Below are 20,027 nucleotides of genomic sequence, written 5' to 3'. Positions count from 1 at the left end.
GATGAGGAGGTGTGGTAAAAAAAAGTCAATGAAGTTAAAATGGTAGCATGTACACTTTCCAATAGAGACGCACTGAATCAGGCAAAGTCTGTGATGATATCCTCCGGTCATTCAGCGACGTGGAATGATGTATCTGCCAATATAGTGACATCAGCTGGTACTGGACAGTGTGGAAATAGAATCAGAGAGGGAGGGAGGAATAGATATGAGAGGGTTACACCAAGAGGCTTTAGGAAAGAGTGTTTTTTTTTTTTTTTTAATCTGAAGGACGTCAATGCAGTATTTTGAAGGGAAATGCTATTACTTTATGGATTATCTCACTTATGACGTTGGAACTTATATACTATATATATATACACACACACGCACGCGCACACATACGCATGCACGCACACACACACACACACACACACACACGCACACACACACTCACACTGCCGTTCAAAAGTCTTTTATTCTTACCATGGCTGCATTTATTAGGTTAATAACACAAAAAATAGTAATATTTGGAAATATTCCAATTTAAAATAACAGTTTTCTCTGTGATCAAAGCTTAATTTCCATTATCATCATTACTCCAGTCTTCAGTGTCACATGATCCTTCAGAAATAATTATAATATGCTGATTAATGTATATCCATTGTTGGACAGGTGGGCAAACTAGAATATAAAATATTTTAAATATTTTAAAAAAGTTTATTTTCTAAAAGTCCACAAGGACAAATTTTCTTATATTTACCATATTTAACCTTAGACAGGTGGGAAAGGAGATTTTTGACATTGTTCTTCTTACATAATAGAGCAATCTGTCCAATTTCACAGACAGATTAATCGGCTAAAGAGCCATTTGGTGTGTTTGTGTGTGTAAGTGTTATGAATACAGATGTATTCCTTTTTCAAACAACTTTATCAAACACATTATGGATCTATATGCTCGTAGATCTGCCATGTTTACAGCGTTTCATCTTATCCACCATTGAACATATGTTTATGAGCATGTAGTTTGCTAATGGATCAGGGATTATGTATCCTAGACAGTTAACACAGCTTTAATATGCAGTGGATTTATATTTAATGACACTTAATCTGTGACTTTACACATGGACTAAAGGTTTACAGCTTAAACCTTGTTATTTGCATAGTACTGTACATCTTAAAGGAATGTTCTTGGTTTAAATCAGGTTAAAATGTAAGTCAAAGATGCTGTTGATTACCACAGAAAATAATTTCAATTTGTAAAGCAAAAATCACATTGACTGTAAAGCAGGGATATTTGGGATTTAAAAGCAGGAAACTTAATATTGTACGTTGTTATATTGTGTTGTATGTCATTTCACACTACAAGTATGCATTTAGCAGAAGCTTATAATATTATTATGTATGGAAATTATGCCACAACACAGACATGACTTGTATACTTGAGTTGTAATTTGTGTAATAATTGATATAAATTATTTTCACATTATTTTTCACTGTTTGGATTTTATTTTTTATTATATTATATTATATTATATTATATTATATTATATTATATTATATTATATTATGTTATGTTATGTTATGGTATGGTATATTATATTATATTATATTATATTATATTATATTATATTATATTATATTATATTATATTATATTATATTATACAACAGTTCTGGTTCTTGAATCTAATTGGCTTAGAGCCTTTTCCACCCATTCGATATTCTGTAAAAAAATATATGATCAACATATGACAACATATGTTTTTACATTCATTTAGCTCATTAAAATAAGTTAAGAAATTTTCAATTTGTTTTTAAGTTATACAAGATTCAACTCATTTTTTAAGTGTATTTATAATGTAATTTAAGTTGAAATGACTTTAAAATCCAAGTCTATTTTTTAAACTATAGCCTACAAAAAGAAATCGTTTCACAATTTGTATCACACCGCTTGTTTCTGCCGGATCTATACTGGCTGCATTGTCAATGGCAGAAGAGCAAACCAACTATAATTTTAAAAATACTTCTGTTATTGTCAAGGGATGTAGTTTTAAGAGTTTTTTAGGCTAGAATGTAGCTGTTTAGACCTCAAATACGCAGTTTATATGTAGACATAGAGCCTATTTGGAAATGTGTTGTTTGTGTGTCGCCAGTGTGTGTACACAACCACACATAATGGTAAAAATCCACCCACTACTCTTTTTTAATCCCCATAAATCATAAACAGTGTCTCAGAACAAGCCATTTGTAGATTCTAGTTTTTTGTGATGTCACAAATATTAGGTCCCAGTGCCACCCACGACTGCGGATGGACTCTGCCTTATTAGCATAGACTCCGCCCTCAGTGAGGTGTACACCATCCGCCATGTTTATCTCCTCGCCAAAGCATTTAACAGCAGCATTCAAGTAAGAAATGTATCCTTATTACAGCTATAAGTTATTCAGGCAAGAGCAGTGAGTGATTTTCAGTTTTTCTTTGTTGCTTGATTAATGTTAACAGCATAGTAGGTATTGTAAATTACGCTGCTTTCATTTTAACACAGATCTAATATACACATGCAACTTTTTTACTTGCTGTTTACGTTCACAGATAACCTACTGTGTGTATGTAAACTTTGGTGTTTCTGACATAACCTTGTGTGTATTTGACAGTTTAAGCCCAATAAGACGTGCAAGAGCAATTTTAATACTCACGGGACGTGTACTCTGACAGCCAGCTTTCTGTGTGTGCTTCGGATGTGTGCGCTCAGAAAACCATATATCAGAAGTTTAGACTGATATGGCTTTAAAACGCATGAAGATAATAAACTTTCATGATGATGAAGAACTGCAATGTCACGTGAGAGTGACGCAATAGAGAATATAATCAAATCCAAACAGATGCTTTGTTAGTTTTTGGAAGAGTATCTGAGGCACGAGCTGTAAAGGCTCCACCCACTTCTGGAAAGTGTGGTGGGGAGCAGCAGCTCATTTGCATTTAAAGATTCATGCACAATTTTTTTTTCCTTCCACTCAAAAATGGCCATTTACAACATGATCTATGAGGTATTTTGAGATAAAACTTAAAAAGGGGCATAGCCTTTAACTTAAATCCTGTACTAACTAGCGCTGCTTTTGTACTTTTGACTGAATTGTTTGCTTGTGTTTATTACCTATCGTGCAAACTTCTTTATATAACTTATAATGCTTTTGGCCTAATCACAGACGTGCTGATATAGAGCCATATCACACTCCTACTCGAGTAATATTGCGCAAATATTATATTATTTTATTTCAGCTATAGTCTAATCAAAACTGGAGTACTATATATTTCTGAACTTCAATGTGAAATCACTAAAAGTTAAAAATGTTGAAAAATGTCCCAGATTGGTGTCAAAATCCATAATGTGTGCCTGTTCTTAATTACCATGACAGTAACTGTGTGAAAAGCACTATACAAATAAATGAGAATTAAATTGCAAAATTGTTTTTTAAATGATTACTCATTGCTCATTTATTTGCTTTATTAATTCACAAAGTGAAAATATTTCTCAATGCAATTCCAAATGTTCTTAGACAGGCAAAATAAAGTACGTAGTACGACTTGCATCCATTAAAAAAGAAAATAAGTTTATTCAAATCATGAACAAAGACTTTTGCAACCATTTTAAGTTAAACAATTGCGAGAAAAATAAGGCATACTCCTCTTGTGGAATGATCACATAAAAGCCCCAAAACTGAATTCATCATGTTCCGCTTCATTGTAAAATCTCTACCCCAATACAATCACCCTTCCTACCCAGACTCTGCAACAGCTGAGCTGTAGGAGAAGAATCAGTCAAAATGAGTCAATATGGCACAAAATTTCATCTAACCAATAAACATTCAGTAAAATTACATATCTGTGCCAAGTCTCAAGTAGGAGGTCATTTTAAGATTCGCTTTTTCCCTTTCAGAGAAGTCCTTTCTACAAATCAGCGTGAAGTCTCTTTCGTCTGTATATCTTCCACAATTTGAGATTGATGCTGCACTTTTGCACTACATTAAGATGAGGGCGCTAGAGAGCTAAATGCATTAAAACAGCTTTCACATAGACTTTAACTATCATTTTTCAGAGCAAGAATGCAACACTTTGTAAACCAGGACTAGGATGTTGCTGGAGTCCCAGTTTACCTCTTAATGCTTTCCTATTCAAGCTTCAGAGGCAACCTTAAAAATAGCTTGGTGATGAACACAGCAGCGTTCCAGCTCAAGGATCACTTCTTCATCAAGTGCAAAACCTTCAGGTTGCCAAAACAGAAATCCACCATATAATCTTCCCAACTGACCTCAAATTCCCTTCGGTTAAGACAAAGAACAAAAATGGACCTTTAATGTCATTAATTTAAAAAACGATCTTTCTCTTCCACCGATTACAGAAGCTAAAATGAGGCTAAAAACTACTCTGGAGAACATGGTGTCAAACAGGGTCTTTTTTGTCATTTATACAGAGAATACATATTTACAGTACACAGGCTCTGCTTTGAGCAAGCATCACAGTACAAAACATCTGACTGACCAATGAGATCCTTTTTCCAGGATTAAACAACCAATCAGGATCCAATAATAGTCAAATAATAATGCTGTACATGCACTGAACTCAACAGAACAATGTGTTCATCCGCTAAACCTTTAGACATTTGAAAAAGAACCTTATTTCATATTTGTCGAATAACCATATACAGTACATGATGAAACTAGTTTAAATTTAGCTGTAACCCAGTAGCCCAGTGTATGTTCCCATATTAATCATATTAATGGAATATTGTTATCTCATTATGATTTGTGCAAAAAAGGGGGTAAATAAACTTAAAATAATTACTCTGGGTTAATTTTAATGTTTGTAAAGTATCAAAACTTTTTTAATTTTTGTAAATGAACACAACTGTGCCAGTTCATCATTTAAAAAGACCCATGAACATATTCCATATAAAAACCAAAGGAATAGCAAATTTAAAGCAAACATGACTACCCAACCACAACAGATTCTTTAAAACAAGCACCACTGAAGAAAGAAAAAATTAAATGAACAGTTGGACACTTGATCGCTTTTATTTGTGTATGGTCATCGTAAGCTGTCAGTCACAGTGTTTTGTGGAGCAGCAGGGCAGCCCATTCCTGATGTCCTCAAATCCCATTCCCGACTGCAAAGTTCCTGCGCTCACTCCAACCACCGACTTGAATAAACTGACAGAGGCATGATTCAAACCACTTCTGTGAGGTTGTTGTTTGGCCAAAGCTGTTCAGAGTTCAATTCGCACTTTTCCGACCTGTGGCTTGAAGTGAAGAACACTAGTGCTGGTGTCCGATGGACAGCACTAGAGGTATCAGGCAGCCGAGAACCAGAGCTCCAACTTCCACTTTGCTCAGTCCTTTCCCCGCGCTGGCCCCGGGAGAGTGGCTGTGGCCGCCCATGCCGCCCACTTCCGGGAGGACGTGCACCGTAGCCACGTACAGGAAGGTGCCGGCGGAGAACAGCATGGCCACACCGGTGGCGTTGACGTCAGATAGCGCCTCTTTACTGCTCTGGATAGATAGATCACGTAGATGGATATGTAAATATGTTCTGCACGCTTTCCTCTCAATAACAAAATAAACAGCCAAATTGTGAAAACAACAAGCATTTTTAAAAATAAAGCATAAGAAAAGCATAGGATCATAGTAACGTGGATGTTTGCACAAGCCCTGCAATCCGACACTCTAGTAAAGTCACGTCACGTTTATTTATATAGCACTTTATTAGGGATGCACAGATACGAAAATTTTGGCCGATACGATAACTGAAAATTCTTTTTATTTGAAAGCTGAAAACCGATATATTGGCAGATAAATCCAAATCTACATTTTTATATCATTTTTGAGAACCTGATTATAAAAACAAAAGTCTTTAAAGGAATTAAAAGCCATGTCCCAAGCACATAATTATAATGTTCTCATTATGATTTTATGTAGCCTATTTGACAGACTTGCACTGCACGTTTTACTTAAAGGTGCTCTAAGCGATGCCGGGAGTCGTAACTTCTTGTTGACATTCGAATTGTTGTCAAACAAAACGGAGGCTAGCTAGACCCTCCCTCCTCCTCATCCCGTCTCCTCCCTCCGCTCCCTTAAGTCAAAGTAGTCACTACAAAGTTAAGTTTTACTGATACTTCATTCAATGTGTAATGCCACCAAGTTAGATAATTGCTTTTATATATTGCAGAACAGAATGCAGAAAAAGAGAACCATTATCTTAAAATCGTTTCAACACCTGAGGTTATAACTATAGCTCCCATACAAGGACACAATAATAGCATGATAACGTTAGCTTCGCATTTCCCAGTGAGCATAAACAACGGCGGCGGCGTAAACAAATTTAGTCAAAGTTGTCAATAGCCTATAAATGAACATTCAAATTCATAACAAACAGTGGGTGAAAACGATCATTCACACAAATTGTCGCCCTACTGTGAATTTACATTAGAGATTGATCGCTATCTGCTAGAAACATATATGTTGTGTATTCACCGTTCTAGCTAATTACATCCTTGTGTTAGTTTGGCGAACATGAACGTCTGTTTAGAAAGAGAAATGGATTTACCTGTTCTGCAAAAACAGAGCAACTGAATGTCGGATCGGAAGCCGTTCTGCCGGCGGAGTTCTCGCCACCTTTCGAAGGTTTTTCCGATGTAAATTCGGTACTTCGCGCGTTTCTTATCCTTGTCCCTCTTCTTTGCAATTTGTTCATCGGAACGTCGTCTCTTTGGTCGTGTGTAGGCCATAATTCAGACTTCACTCTTCATGCTTCTCTCTCCTCCACACCCCCTTCATGTGAATGCGGCGCACTAATCCCCCAGACCCCACCCTCAAATACTTCTTGCCAGTGATTGGCTGGAGCACTGTTTGTTGTGTTTCGTGGTGCGGGTGAGCCCAGTTTGTTTTTGTTGCCGTTTGTGGAGCCTGTGGTGTCTAGAGAGACCGCGTTTTTTTTTAAAAGTGTGTTCAGGGGACAGGCAGCTAGCGGATAGTGAGGAGATGTTTGCTGTATGTGACAAAAAAAGTTTTGGCCTAAAAAACGCGTGGCATCGCTTAGAGCACCTTTAACCGTATTTAAATTTTTGAAGTGATTTCAATCATATTTCAAGCAATTCAAAACCATCATGGCGAACAAATCTGAAGTATCTCAACTGAAAGAAATAATCCATTATTTATTGGCATTAATATATCAACCGAAATTTCGTATTGGGCCGATAATGATAACATTAAAAATGTACATATATCAGACGATACCAATATGGTGGCCAATATATCGTGCATCCCTACACTTTATACAATAGATTGCTTAAAATCAAGCAGCTTTACTGTATTAAATGAGTGACTGACACTTTTTCATAAGTACAACTTCATTTTCTACTATAAAGGCACTGAGATACTTCAAGCGAAACTGCTGTGACGTCATTTTCAACAAAATTAGGCTAAAACGAACTTCGTTTGGAGTTTGTTTTGGCCTAATTTTGTCCGAAACGACGTCACAGCAGTTTGTTCTTCGATTTAGCTCGAAGCACATCAGGGCCTTTAGATAAAGGGTGAATCTAGGACACAGTCAGAGAGGTGGAGACGTTTTTTGGTGAACATTAAATATTCATGATTGTTACAGGGATGATCGTTGGCGTCCCAGCGGTAGGAATGGCACTACATCTCAGTGATTTCCAGGCTGCCTAAAGAAAGAGAAATGGGGCGTTTCACAGCAGGGGAGCAAGAGGTAAGGAGTAATCTCCACTCTGCCACCTCAGCTGTTCCCATGGCGATGGGATGTGGGATGCCTGCGGCGAATCTGAAAAACATAGCGTGGGCCTCCATGGTTGTTATGTAACCCTGGTGAAGCATCTGAAGTTTTGTTAGTTATTGTGCCATTATGGGGTAATTAGTAGACATAAAACAAAAATGTTAGCAAAAAAAAACAAACAAAAAAAAAAACTATTTGCCAATTCAGCACATATTTAAATTAGAGTCTGAATTGTTTTAGAGGCAAATTGTAATATTAAAAATAACCTATTAAAACATTTGTCTCATATTATTATAGTTACTATTTACATATTTTATGTTGTTTTATTTTACCGCATGTTTTTCTGAAAACGAGTATGTGCGTTTAATGTTACTCGTGCTCGGCATATTAAAAAGAATCTCAACATTGACAAATTAAAACACTCCAGGTCTTTATCACTTTATTAATATTAAGCAAAACAAAATGACAAATGTTTACTTGCCGTCATATATTTGCGAGCTTGCAACAGGAATCTGAATTAAAGGGATGGTTCACCCAAAAATTAAAATGAAGAATGTTGGTAACCAGACAGTTGATGGTAGCCATTGACTTCCACATTAGGAAGAAATATACTATGGAAGTCAATGGATAGTCAACTGTCTGGTTACCAACATTCTTCAAAATATCTTCTTTTGTGTTCAACAGAAGAAAGAAACATGAGGGCGAGTAAATGATGACAGAATTTTCATTTTTGGGTGAACTAGCGTAGCATCTTCTGGGATTTCCAACTTCTTGGGATTCTCTCAAGTCTGCATTCGATGCATCCTCGATATCAAGAACACAACCGGGTACTATATGCGTCTGTACTTGCGTTCTTGAGTATAGGAATTGAACTTCAACAGTTGATAATGACGTAGTACGAGAACACAAGGACACATATTGAGAAACGGCCAATGACTTTACTAACTGGCGATTGGCTCTTTTATTTAGAATGTAGGACGTATATATTATAGGAACATATTCGCCCATTCATAGTAATATGAGTCTTTGTACATCTAAAGTCTTATGCAGATATTGTCTATCAAATCGACACTAACAAGGCTTACAAATACTGTCTGCTTTATTTTAATACTTGAACATACCTGACTGAGTCCTACGTAGGTGAGCATGGCCAAAACAGGGGCAGCCAAGGCAAAGACTAATAGATGTTTCCGGATACGGTTTCTTTCTAAACCCGCATGCATGAGGAAAGAGACGAGTCCAAATGCAGCAGGAGCCTGAAATACAATACATAGCATCATAGAAAATAGACTTACATTTAAATCAGTATGAAAAAAATTGCATTTTCAAAGCATAAGAAACACATTCATGAGGCTACACAGTTCATAAAAAAAAAAAAAAAAAAAAAGTAAAATATAGCTGTATTGATTATAGTCAGTCAATAAGATTTTTGGTTGTTGTTGAAAGAAATGCTTTACTAAGTAATGATGCTTTAAATTGATCAATATGAGAGTAAAGTGTTTAACTTTGTCAAAAAAATTTGTTATTAATAGATATTGTTAAAAAATATCTATTCCACATATACTGTTCTTTTGAAACTTCAATTTATCAAATGTTTCTTTTGCACCAAATCAGCATATTAGAATGATTTCTGAAGGATCATGTGACACTGAAGACTGGGCTGTCATGCTATTTTGCTTTTACTCATTTATAATATTTTGTGTTTACATTCTGAAATATTTGGAGAATTTATTTGGAAACACAATTGGAAAGGCGCTTGCATTTACATTTAGTCATTCAGCAGGTCTTTCTAAAAGAATTGATACAAATGAGAAACCGCGCCAACAAGTTATCATAACTATAATCACAGAACACTAGAGTAATACACAAGCTGGAGTAGAAGTGCATTAATTCATTAAGGTTGACTGTACCTTATGCAACATAATGGCCACAAATACAATGAGCTGGACGCTGGTCTGAGACGTGGATGCAGCCGCTCCGAGAGCAACACCGTCAGCTGGAGCCACAGATAAATCAAATATGATTATTGGTCAGATTTAACAGAGTATACACTACTGGTCAAAAGATTGGAAGAATTAAGATTTTTCATGTTTCTGAAAGAAGTCTATTTGATTAAAATACAGTAAAAAATGAAATATTGTGAAATATTATTACAATTTAAAAGAGTTGTTTTCTATTGTAAAATATTTTGAAATATATATTTTTTCCTGAGAAGGCAAAGCTGAATTTAATATAAACTATCATATGTTTCAGAATATTATTATTTTGATCAAATAAATGCAGCCTTGAAGTGCATAATATCTAAAATGTATTCAAATAGAAACCAGTTATTTTTAAAACATGAAAAAAAAAAAAAAAAACACGTAATTTTCCCAAACTTTTGACCGGTAGTGTACAGCATTACAAATATGACAAAATTACAATCTGAAGCTACCAAAATTACACACTACATAGAACACATTTGGATATCTCGATTAAAGATGTATCATTACAGGTTTTTTCAATCAGTTTTACCTGCAGCGTGGACGACCAAGCCAAGCGTAGTGGTGACTTTAGAGCTGGCAGTCCTCGCTGCTTCTGGATCTAAAAGTGTGGAGAGAACAGTTTCAGACACATTATGCCATCACTTTATACCATTGTAATTTGTCAACACGGACCATCACTGTTGTGCATGTGAGCACTGCCGATCTGATCCACCAACAGCATGAAGACGAAGCCCAGCACCAGAGAGACGCCGATATAAGCGTGGAGCTGCTCGTGACTGTGGCTGTGTTCACTGCTGGGTCCCACCACTCCTTCTGCAACCTTCGGATCAGAAACCTCTGCTTCCACCTGCCCATGGCCATGGTGGTGCCCACCTACACCAAAACAGGAACCGGTACAGCTTTAGAAGTCATTCATACATAACATCAATGATGAGGACACATGAGGAGTTTGGAACTACTAACTTAACCACAGCTATGGCGAATTAGTGGTGCAGCTAAATGGTACAATATATTTTAAAGGGATAGTTCACTTCACCTAAAAATATTTTTTTCAATATTTTAAAGGGGGGGGGGTACAATGTTGTTTCATGTATTCAGAGTTGTTTACAGTGTTAAAGAGATGGATTCTCATGCTTAACATGGCCAAAGTTTTTTAAAAATATTTTGGACGAATAACGGAGAATTTCTGTGCCGAAAATCTTACTTCCGGGTTGGTACAAGTTTCGGCTGTTTTTTTTTTTGACCGTGGATCTAATGACGTAGACCAGAGTGGAACTCCTTATATGAGCATTTCTCCCGGAAAAGCGCGACCGCGCACCTCAACACGCTTCAACAGGAAATCATCGGCAGCGCTGCATAGTGTCTCCAAAGTGTTTTTGGTGAGGGAAAGCTTACCAAAGAACCCAGCGTTAGGAACAGTGGATGCAGAAACGAGTTGTGTAGACTGTTTGTTCCCTGCATTTCAACGATGAATGTTTTATAAACAAAGCCCAGATCGACGGATCTCTCTATGGCTCTGGCTTCGCCCACACGGCCCGCCTCCAGACGCTCGTTTTTTTCCGGAAAGACTCGGTACAGCCTATTTTCTCTTATAAATATAATAAAACTAAAGACTTTTTGGAGATATGAAGGATGCAATACTACTCTGTAGGTACTCAAGATTAACAGGAGATTGAGTGAAAATGAGCATTTCACCCCCCCCTTTAAATAAAATAAACTGTCTGGTTACCAACATTCTTCAAAATATCAAAAGAAAGAAACTCATACAAATTTGGAACAACTTGAGGGTGAGCAAATGAAGATACATTTTTCATTTTTGGGTGAACTATGCCTTTAAGAAAGCATCTTATCATAGAGATGATGAAATGTTTGCACCAGCTCTGCAATTCACCGGCATCATGTCGAAAGATGAGATAATTAAAATTACACTGATATGATTGATTATAAAGTATATTTGAGACTATAGACTGTAATGATCTGGCTGCATGAGACTATAGTTTGAATGTCAATAATTTAATGTCAATATGTTATGCTAAGAAAATAGATTTATTTCGGCATTATCCTGAACATTGTATAAGCACACATTTCATGTGTCATTGAACAGAAGAGAGGCTTTCGGGAGCACACATTTACTTTGTAGACTCATTTTTATGTGAAGGAACATCAGGCTTCCATAGACAACCTACAAAGTCGGGAAGGTCTTGTTTTTTAAGTTTCATTACATGATGTCCAAAAAAAAGTGCTACATGAAAATTCTTACATATAGCCCCTTTAAAATTAATCTATTCAAAAATCCTTATTGTTTTGTGCCAGAAATAATACAGGTCTAATTAAATTAGAATGTATATAATTACATGCATTTAATAATATAAATAACTACAAAATAGCCAGAAACTTTTTGTTATTAGTTTAAAGTGAAGCAATAAAAAAATAATAAAAAAAAATAGCTTGACTATAGTTTAACTACTCTAAATTATGAGTAGCTAGTAGCTTTACAATCTTAAGTAGCATGTCTACCACACACAAACTTCTAGATATCAGTTTAGGATTTACGCATGCAGAACTCTTAATAAACTATGATATATATATATATATTCATTCTGCATTATTAAGAAAAGGAATCAATGCATTAACTGAATGTGAACTTGAATGTCACCTTCCAGCATTTCCTCATAGAGGGCATGAACTCCCTCTGGAATAATGACAGCCAGTGCAGTGCCACACAACAGCCCAGCTCCCAACACCGTCACCAACTTCAGCTTCTCCTGGAGAGACAGGACAGGAATCGCAGAATCAGTTAGCATGACTAACCAACGGGCTCTACTTTATGCATTTAGGTGTGAGGTTAACATTGGTCATCTTCATGTCAATAACCTGGATATCATGAAAATATATTCATCAGAAGAGGCATGCAGGTACAATCACATTTCTGAATTATAAACTTCATTTGAACCTAAACTTCATTTGGGTCCAAAAAAAGGCTATAATCACCATATATCTCAACAGTGAAAGAGCAATATAATGGCCATGCTGATAAATTACCTAATATTTAGCCATTTTGAGATTATCAGCATCAAAATCTGTAAATTCTGCACCCAAAAATGTCCATTCTGTCATTAATTACTCTCCCTCACGCCACTCGAAACACATAAGTTTCACAAGAGTTTGGTTTATCTCCGGAACACAAATGAGGATCTTTTTGATGAAATCAGAGATTTCCGTTCCTCCATTGACAGCTACGCAACTACTTTGACGCTTAGAAAAGATTCATAAAGAGGTCATAAAAATAATACATATGAATTGAGTGGTTGAGTCCAAATTTTCTGAAGACACTCGATTGCTTTATATGATGAACAAATTGAATGTAGGCTTTTATTCATATAATCATTCATCAACTTATATCAGTTGCGGTAAACAGAAGCTCATGCATGTTCGCTTGACGTGCAAGAACCAATGAGGTTCACTCGTGTTATGCAGCAGTTTGAGCTTCAGCAAGAACCAATGAGGTTCACTCTCGTGTTACGCAGCAGTTTAAGCTTCAGCAAGAACCAATGAGGTTCACTCTCGTGTTACGCAGCAGTTTGAGCTTCAGCAAGAACCAATGAGGTTCACTCGTGTTACGCAGCAGTTTGAGCTTCAGCAAGAACCAATGAGGTTCACTCTCGTGTTACGCAGCAGTTTAAGCTTCAGCAAGAACCAATGAGGTTCACTCTCGTGTTACGCAGCAGTTTAAGATTCAGCAAGGACCAATGAAGTTCATTCTCGTGTTACGCAGCAGTTTGAGCTTCAGCAAGAACCAATGTGGTTCATTCTCGTGTTACGCAGCACGTTTGAGCTTCAGCAAGAACCAATGAGGTTCACTCTCGTGTTACGTAGCAGTTTAAGCTTCAGCAAGAACCAATGAGGTTCACTCTCGTGTTACTCAGCAGTTTAAGATTCAGCAAGAACCAATGAAGTTCATTCTCGTGTTACGCAGCAGTTTGAGCTTCAGCAAGAACCAATGAGGTTCACTCTCGTGTTACGCAGCACGTTTGAGATTCAGCAAGAACCAATGAGGTTCACTCTCGTGTTACGCAGCACGTTTGAGCTTCAGCAAGAACCAATGAGGTTCACTCTCGTGTTACGCAGCAGTTTAAGATTCAGCAAGAACCAATGAGGTTCATTCTCGTGTTACGCAGCAGTTTGAGCTTCAGCAAGAACCAATGAGGTTCACTCTCGTGTTACGCAGCAGTTTAAGATTCAGCAAGAACCAATGAGGTTCATTCTCGTGTTACGCAGCAGTTTGAGCTTCAGCAAGAACCAATGAGGTTCACTCTCGTGTTACGCAGCACGTTTGAGATTCAGCAAGAACCAATGAGGTTCACTCTCGTGTTACGCAGCACGTTTGAGATTCAGCAAGAACCAATGAGGTTCATTCTCGTGTTACGCAGCAGTTTGAGCTTCAGCAAGAACCAATGAGGTTCATTCTCGTGTTACGCAGCAGTTTGAGCTTCAGCAAGAACCAATGAGGTTCACTCTCGTGTTACGCAGCACGTTTGAGATTCAGCAAGAACCAATGTGGTTCATTCTCGTGTTACGCAGCAGTTTGAGCTTCAGCAAGAACCAATGAGGATCATTCTCGTGTTACGCAGCAGTTTGAGCTTCAGCAAGAACCAATGAGGTTCACTCTCGTGTTACGCAGCACGTTTGAGATTCAGCAAGAACCAATGTGGTTCATTCTCGTGTTACGCAGCAGTTTGAGATTCAGCAAGAACCAATGAGGTTCATTCTCGTGTTACGCAGCAGTTTGAGCTTCAGCAAGAACCAATGAGGTTCACTCTCGTGTTACGCAGCACGTTTGAGATTCAGCAAGAACCAATGAGGTTCATTCTCGTGTTACGCAGCACGTTTGAGATTCAGCAAGAACCAATGTGGTTCATTCTCGTGTTACGCAGCACGTTTGAGATTCAGCAAGAACCAATGAGGTTCATTCTCGTGTTACGCAGCAGTTTAAGATTCAGCAAGAACCAATGAGGTTCATTCTCGTGTTACGCAGCACGTTTGAGATTCAGCAAGAACCAATGAGGTTCATTCTCGTGTTACGCAGCACGTTTGAGATTCAGCAAGAACCAATGAGGTTCATTCTCGTGTTACGCAGCACGTTTGAGCTTCAGCAAGAACCAATGAGGTTCATTCTCGTGTTACGCAGCACGTTTGAGCTTCAGCAAGAACCAATGAGGTTCACTCTCGTGTTACGCAGCACGTTTGAGATTCAGCAAGAACCAATGAGGTTCATTCTCGTGTTACGCAGCACGTTTGAGATTCAGCAAGAACCAATGTGGTTCATTCTCGTGTTACGCAGCACGTTTGAGATTCAGCAAGAACCAATGAGGTTCACTCTCGTGTTACGCAGCAGTTTAAGATTCAGCAAGAACCAATGAGGTTCATTCTCGTGTTACGCAGCAGTTTGAGCTTCAGCAAGAACCAATGAGGTTCATTCTCGTGTTACGCAACACGTTTGAGATTCAGCAAGAACCAATGTGGTTCATTCTCGTGTTACGCAGCACGTTTGAGATTCAGCAAGAACCAATGAGGTTCATTCTCGTGTTACGCAGCACGTTTGAGATTCAGCAAGAACCAATGAGGTTCATTCTCGTGTTACGCAGCACGTTTGAGATTCAGCAAGAACCAATGAGGTTCATTCTCGTGTTACGCAGCACGTTTGAGATTCAGCAAGAACCAATGAGGTTCATTCTCGTGTTACGCAGCACGTTTGAGATTCAGCAAGAACCAATGAGGTTCATTCTCGTGTTACTCAGCAGTAGGGCTGGGCGATATGGCTGAAAACTGTATCACGATATAAGTGTTTTATATCGGCCGATATCGATAATTATTGAAATTTTTTTATAACATATTTAAAATAAGGACCAGTTCAGGAGACAAATATATTACATTTAAAGATTTTTTTATTTTAAACTTAACCTACCTCTGATTATAATCCCATCAGTTATAAAGGCAGAAATGTCAACACGACCATGGAAAACTCAAAAGTCTAAAATCACAATGAACACTTAACAATTATCTCTTAACATTAAGGTGCAAAATTAAAGAATACGTAATAAATGCTTTATAAAGGGGTGGGCGATATGGCAAAAATATAATATTACGACTTCTTTCTATAAATTCTATAAATCTATTTCTTTCTATTTTCTATAAATTATACATTGATACTTAAAGCTATTAATAAAGTTATTAGTCAAGAGCAGTGAGTGATTTTCTCTTTACATTTTGTTGTTTTATTAACATTAAAGGGATAGTTCTCCTAAAAATTCTAATTTTCATAATTTACTCTCTCACGTTGTTTTAAACTCGAATAAGTTTCTTTCTTCTGTTGAAAATAAAAGTTATTTGGAAGAATGACCAACAGTTGACGTACCCCAGTGACTTCCATAGTATATTTTTCTCCTATGGAAGTCAATGGGGACCAGCTACTGTTTGGATAACCACATTCTTCAAAATATTAATATTAGAAAATATTAGAAGGCAATTAATACAGGTTTGGAACAACATTAGAGTGCGTAAATAATGAGATAATTTTTATTTTTTTGGGTTAACTATCCCTTTAGGGACAAGCGGCAGCGTGTTTACTATTACTACTGTCTCTTTAAGAGCTGCGCGCGACGCGTCTATTATACACGCATTTGTCAAGCAGATTTTCTCTCAATTTTCTCAAGTTTGCTTTCACTTTAGACATATCCGACTAGTTTATGTAAACCTTGTGTGTATATAACAGTATGAGCAAAATAAGACTCGAAAGATTACTTAGTATTCAGGCGCTGGTAGACAGGCTTTTAGTGCATGTGAGCTTCACATGTACGCGCTGAGAAACACATGCTAACAGCGCATCAGCACGCGAATAACAGAGAAACTGACGACGGTCTTGCATAATCTGCAGATGACATTGGTCTGACTACGGTCAGACTTCAAGTCAGGCGAGCTGACTTTTCCTGTTTTATCTAGTTACTAGAGAGTGAGTGCCTTTGTTCATGCAATCAAACCTGCTTGCTGGTTTCTTCCGACGAAAAAAAAAAATTATCGAACGTTTTATCGAACGCATTTTTTATTGATATTGATTACGTGTCTATCGCGATACATATCGTTATCGTTTTATCGCCCAGCCCTACTCAGCAGTTTGAGCTTCTGCAAGAACCAATGAGGATCATTCTCGTGTTACGCAGCACGTTTGAGATTCAGCAAGAACCAATGAGGTTCATTCTCGTGTTACGCAGCACGTTTGAGATTCAGCAAGAACCAATGAGGTTCACTCTCGTGTTACGCAGCAGTTTAAGATTCAGCAAGAACCAATGAGGTTCACTCTCGTGTTACGCAGCAGTTTAAGATTCATCAAGAACCAATGAGGTTCATTCTCGTGTTACGCAGCAGTTGGAGCTTCAGCAAGAACCAATGAGGTTCACTCTCGTGTTACGCAGCACGTTTGAGATTCAGCAAGAACCAATGAGGTTCACTCTCGTGTTACGCAGCACGTTTGAGCTTCAGCAAGAACCAATGAGGTTCACTCTCGTGTTACGCAGCAGTTTAAGATTCAGCAAGAACCAATGAGGTTCATTCTCGTGTTACGCAGCAGTTTGAGCTTCAGCAAGAACCAATGAGGTTCACTCTCGTGTTACGCAGCAGTTTAAGATTCAGCAAGAACCAATGAGGTTCATTCTCGTGTTACGCAACACGTTTGAGCTTCAGCAAGAACCAATGAGGTTCATTCTCGTGTTACACAGCAGTTTGAGCTTCAGCAAGAACCAATGAGGTTCATTCTCGTGTTACGCAGCAGTTTAAGATTCATCAAGAACCAATGAGGTTCATTCTCGTGTTACGCAGCAGTTGGAGCTTTAGCAAGAACCAATGAGGTTCATTCTCGTGTTACACAGCAGTTTGAGCTTCAGCAAGAACCAATGAGGTTCATTCTCGTGTTACGCAGCAGTTTGAGCTTCAGCAAGAACCAATGAGGTTCATTCTCGTGTTACGCAGCACGTTTGAGATTCAGCAAGAACCAATGAGGATCATTCTCGTGTTACGCAGCACGTTTGAGATTCAGCAAGAACCAATGAGGATCATTCTCGTGTTACGCAACACGTTTGAGCTTCAGCAAGAACCAATGAGGTTCACTCTCGTGTTATGCAACACGTTTGAGCTTATGTTTATGTTCGTTGATGAATGTTTGTGTGAATAAAAGATGAAAATTTTGACTAAATCGCTCAATTCATATGGATTATTTTCACAATCTCTTTATGACCTTTTTGAAGCGCCAAACTGTAGTTGCGTAGCTGTCAAAGGAGGGACAGAAAACTCAGATTTCATCAAAAAAAAAAAAAAATCTTCAGTTGTGTTCCAAAGATGAATGAAAGTCTAGGGTTTTGGAACGACATGCGGGTGAGTAAATGACACAATTTTCATTTTTGGGTGAACGACCCCTTCTAAATAGTAGTGTACCTATTAAAATAACAGTAGCAAATTATTATATGAAAAGATAATAATAATAATTTCAATGTAGAGCACATTCTACTGCTATTTATCTGTATTAACAATTAAACCAACAAATTTTAGTGGATCATAAACCATAAAATGAACTTGTCCAGAAAATCACCCTGAACTGCATTTTAAGACAAAAACACGCGTGGGTGGCAGGTTAAACAGCTCGTGTCTACACAATATAAACTTTGATATAACATTAAACATTCAAACTTATAAGACAATTTGCCCTTGGAAGCTTAAATCGGGGTTGCTCGAGCATTTGAAGATCAATGCAAATCTCAAACCTGTTTCTGAAAACCTCAGCACCGCACATTATAGATGTCTGCATTTTCACACACATCTTCTGCAGAGAACCAAACACCCCGAACACCTGTCCTAAATAAACTACTGTAGACATGGACAACTCGTGTTCAAGCTCACCTCAGAGAAGTTAACAGCCAAGGGAATAGTTCCAGCCACATAACAACCGACTAGCATGGACAGAGACAGCAGACTGATGGAGCTGAAGTCATCCATTTCTGCTGAAGATCCAGGAGTTTAACAACAAATCCTGTGCAGTCGGTCGATGTTTGGTGCCAGTCAGTGTATTAGCCGGTTAGCTAATAAGTTGTTTGCATCTACCTTTATAAATCACACGATTAAAAACGAACATCCACTGCTGATCTACAGTGAAGACGGTTTTGGAGCTCTTAGTACACTGACCTGATCGATTATCTCAACTTTAATCACACAGAATCACGTCACGCTTAGCAAGGGCTAAAATCATAACAATCAGTCTGCGTATAACCACATAAATGAACAGATATGTAAACGCTTGTCATGGTCTGCTTCTCTGATCTCAGGCCGCGGTTGATGACAGGCTGGTTCCTAAGTAGGCAACATTTTTCTAGTTTGCCACCTTTTCCGCAGTATCGCCACACTGGTCGCTAACTAGCCGAATGTGTGATGTTGGCAGTCTGAGAGAAGCACTTCCGGGACACATCGCTGTCAAAACAAAAGCCCCCACCCCTCTCCAAAATACGCCAACAACGTCACCAAAACGCAGCCAGTCTGAATGCTAACTACTAGCATACTACATTTACTATCTTCTTCTTCTTCTTCTTTAGTTTTTTATGGCGGCTGGCAAACCAACTTAACGGTGCATTACCGCCACCGACTGGACTGGTGTGTGAATCAGGAGATATTGGAACTCAAAAAAAAAAAAAAAAAAAAAATAAAAAAAAAAATAAATAAATTAAATCCTTTTTTCTAAATCTGTGTCTCTCAGAAACTTAATAACATATTGATAAATGTTACTGGATGTTTTCCCTAATAAACCTTGCATTGTAAAATTATTCTGATTGACCATTCTAAGAGACTGAAAAAGCTGGTTTCTTTCTTGGCTGTACTTTGTGCAATGAAATAAAATATGCTCTACAGTTTCTAAATGATTACAATGTTGGCATTTCCCTGTTGGATGTTTCCCTATTATCTTCAATGAAGAATTGAGCCCGGTGTGTCCTATTCTTAACCGTGTAATTATACTTTCCTCTCTTCTACTCCTACACTCTGTCCTTCCTATATCTACTTCTGGTTGTATATTATATAAATGTCTCCCATTTTCATGACCCACCCAATACTCCTGCCATGTTGATCTTGCATATGCTTTAATAAACATTTTAGCTTCAGATTTACTATATGGTACTTGTAATATTCTATTGTGTTTCAGTGTTTGTTTTGCAAGTTTATCAACCTCCTCATTCCCTTTCACTCCTA

The 20,027-nt window shown here is 37.6% G+C and overlaps 1 protein-coding gene across 5 annotated transcripts; it reads right to left on the bottom strand.

The window, feature by feature from the left end:
• Window positions 1-34: 34 nt before the first annotated feature.
• slc39a9 (solute carrier family 39 member 9) lies at window positions 35-19,376 on the bottom strand (the record flags this gene model as incomplete). 5 transcript variants are annotated; one of them, XR_014032169.1, is made up of 9 exons in its annotated part: window positions 18,975-19,244; window positions 18,693-18,893; window positions 12,403-12,511; window positions 10,419-10,619; window positions 10,276-10,344; window positions 9,672-9,757; window positions 8,883-9,017; window positions 7,631-7,809; window positions 3,566-5,522 (listed from the first exon to the last, which is right to left on the bottom strand). XR_014032169.1 is itself a non-coding variant. In XM_081394014.1 (8 exons), exons 2-8 carry the CDS (start codon window positions 18,786-18,788, stop codon window positions 5,289-5,291), a joined length of 930 nt encoding a protein of 309 aa, XP_081250140.1. In that variant the 5' UTR covers window positions 18,789-18,889; window positions 18,975-19,376. The 5 variants fall into 5 exon arrangements, 4 of the variants coding, with proteins under 4 accessions (XP_081250141.1, XP_081250140.1, XP_081250139.1 ...); XM_081394014.1 differs by lacking the exon at window positions 7,631-7,809 and having other exon boundaries at window positions 18,693-18,889; window positions 18,975-19,376; XM_081394013.1 differs by lacking the exon at window positions 7,631-7,809 and having other exon boundaries at window positions 18,975-19,372.
• Between the last annotated feature and the right edge of the window lie 651 nt (window positions 19,377-20,027).

This window comes from Scardinius erythrophthalmus (genome assembly GCF_964197995.2).
Source record: "Scardinius erythrophthalmus genome assembly, chromosome: 19".
Classification (NCBI taxonomy): Eukaryota; Metazoa; Chordata; class Actinopteri; order Cypriniformes; family Leuciscidae; genus Scardinius; species Scardinius erythrophthalmus.
This window is presented reverse-complemented; position numbering and strand designations above follow the sequence as displayed.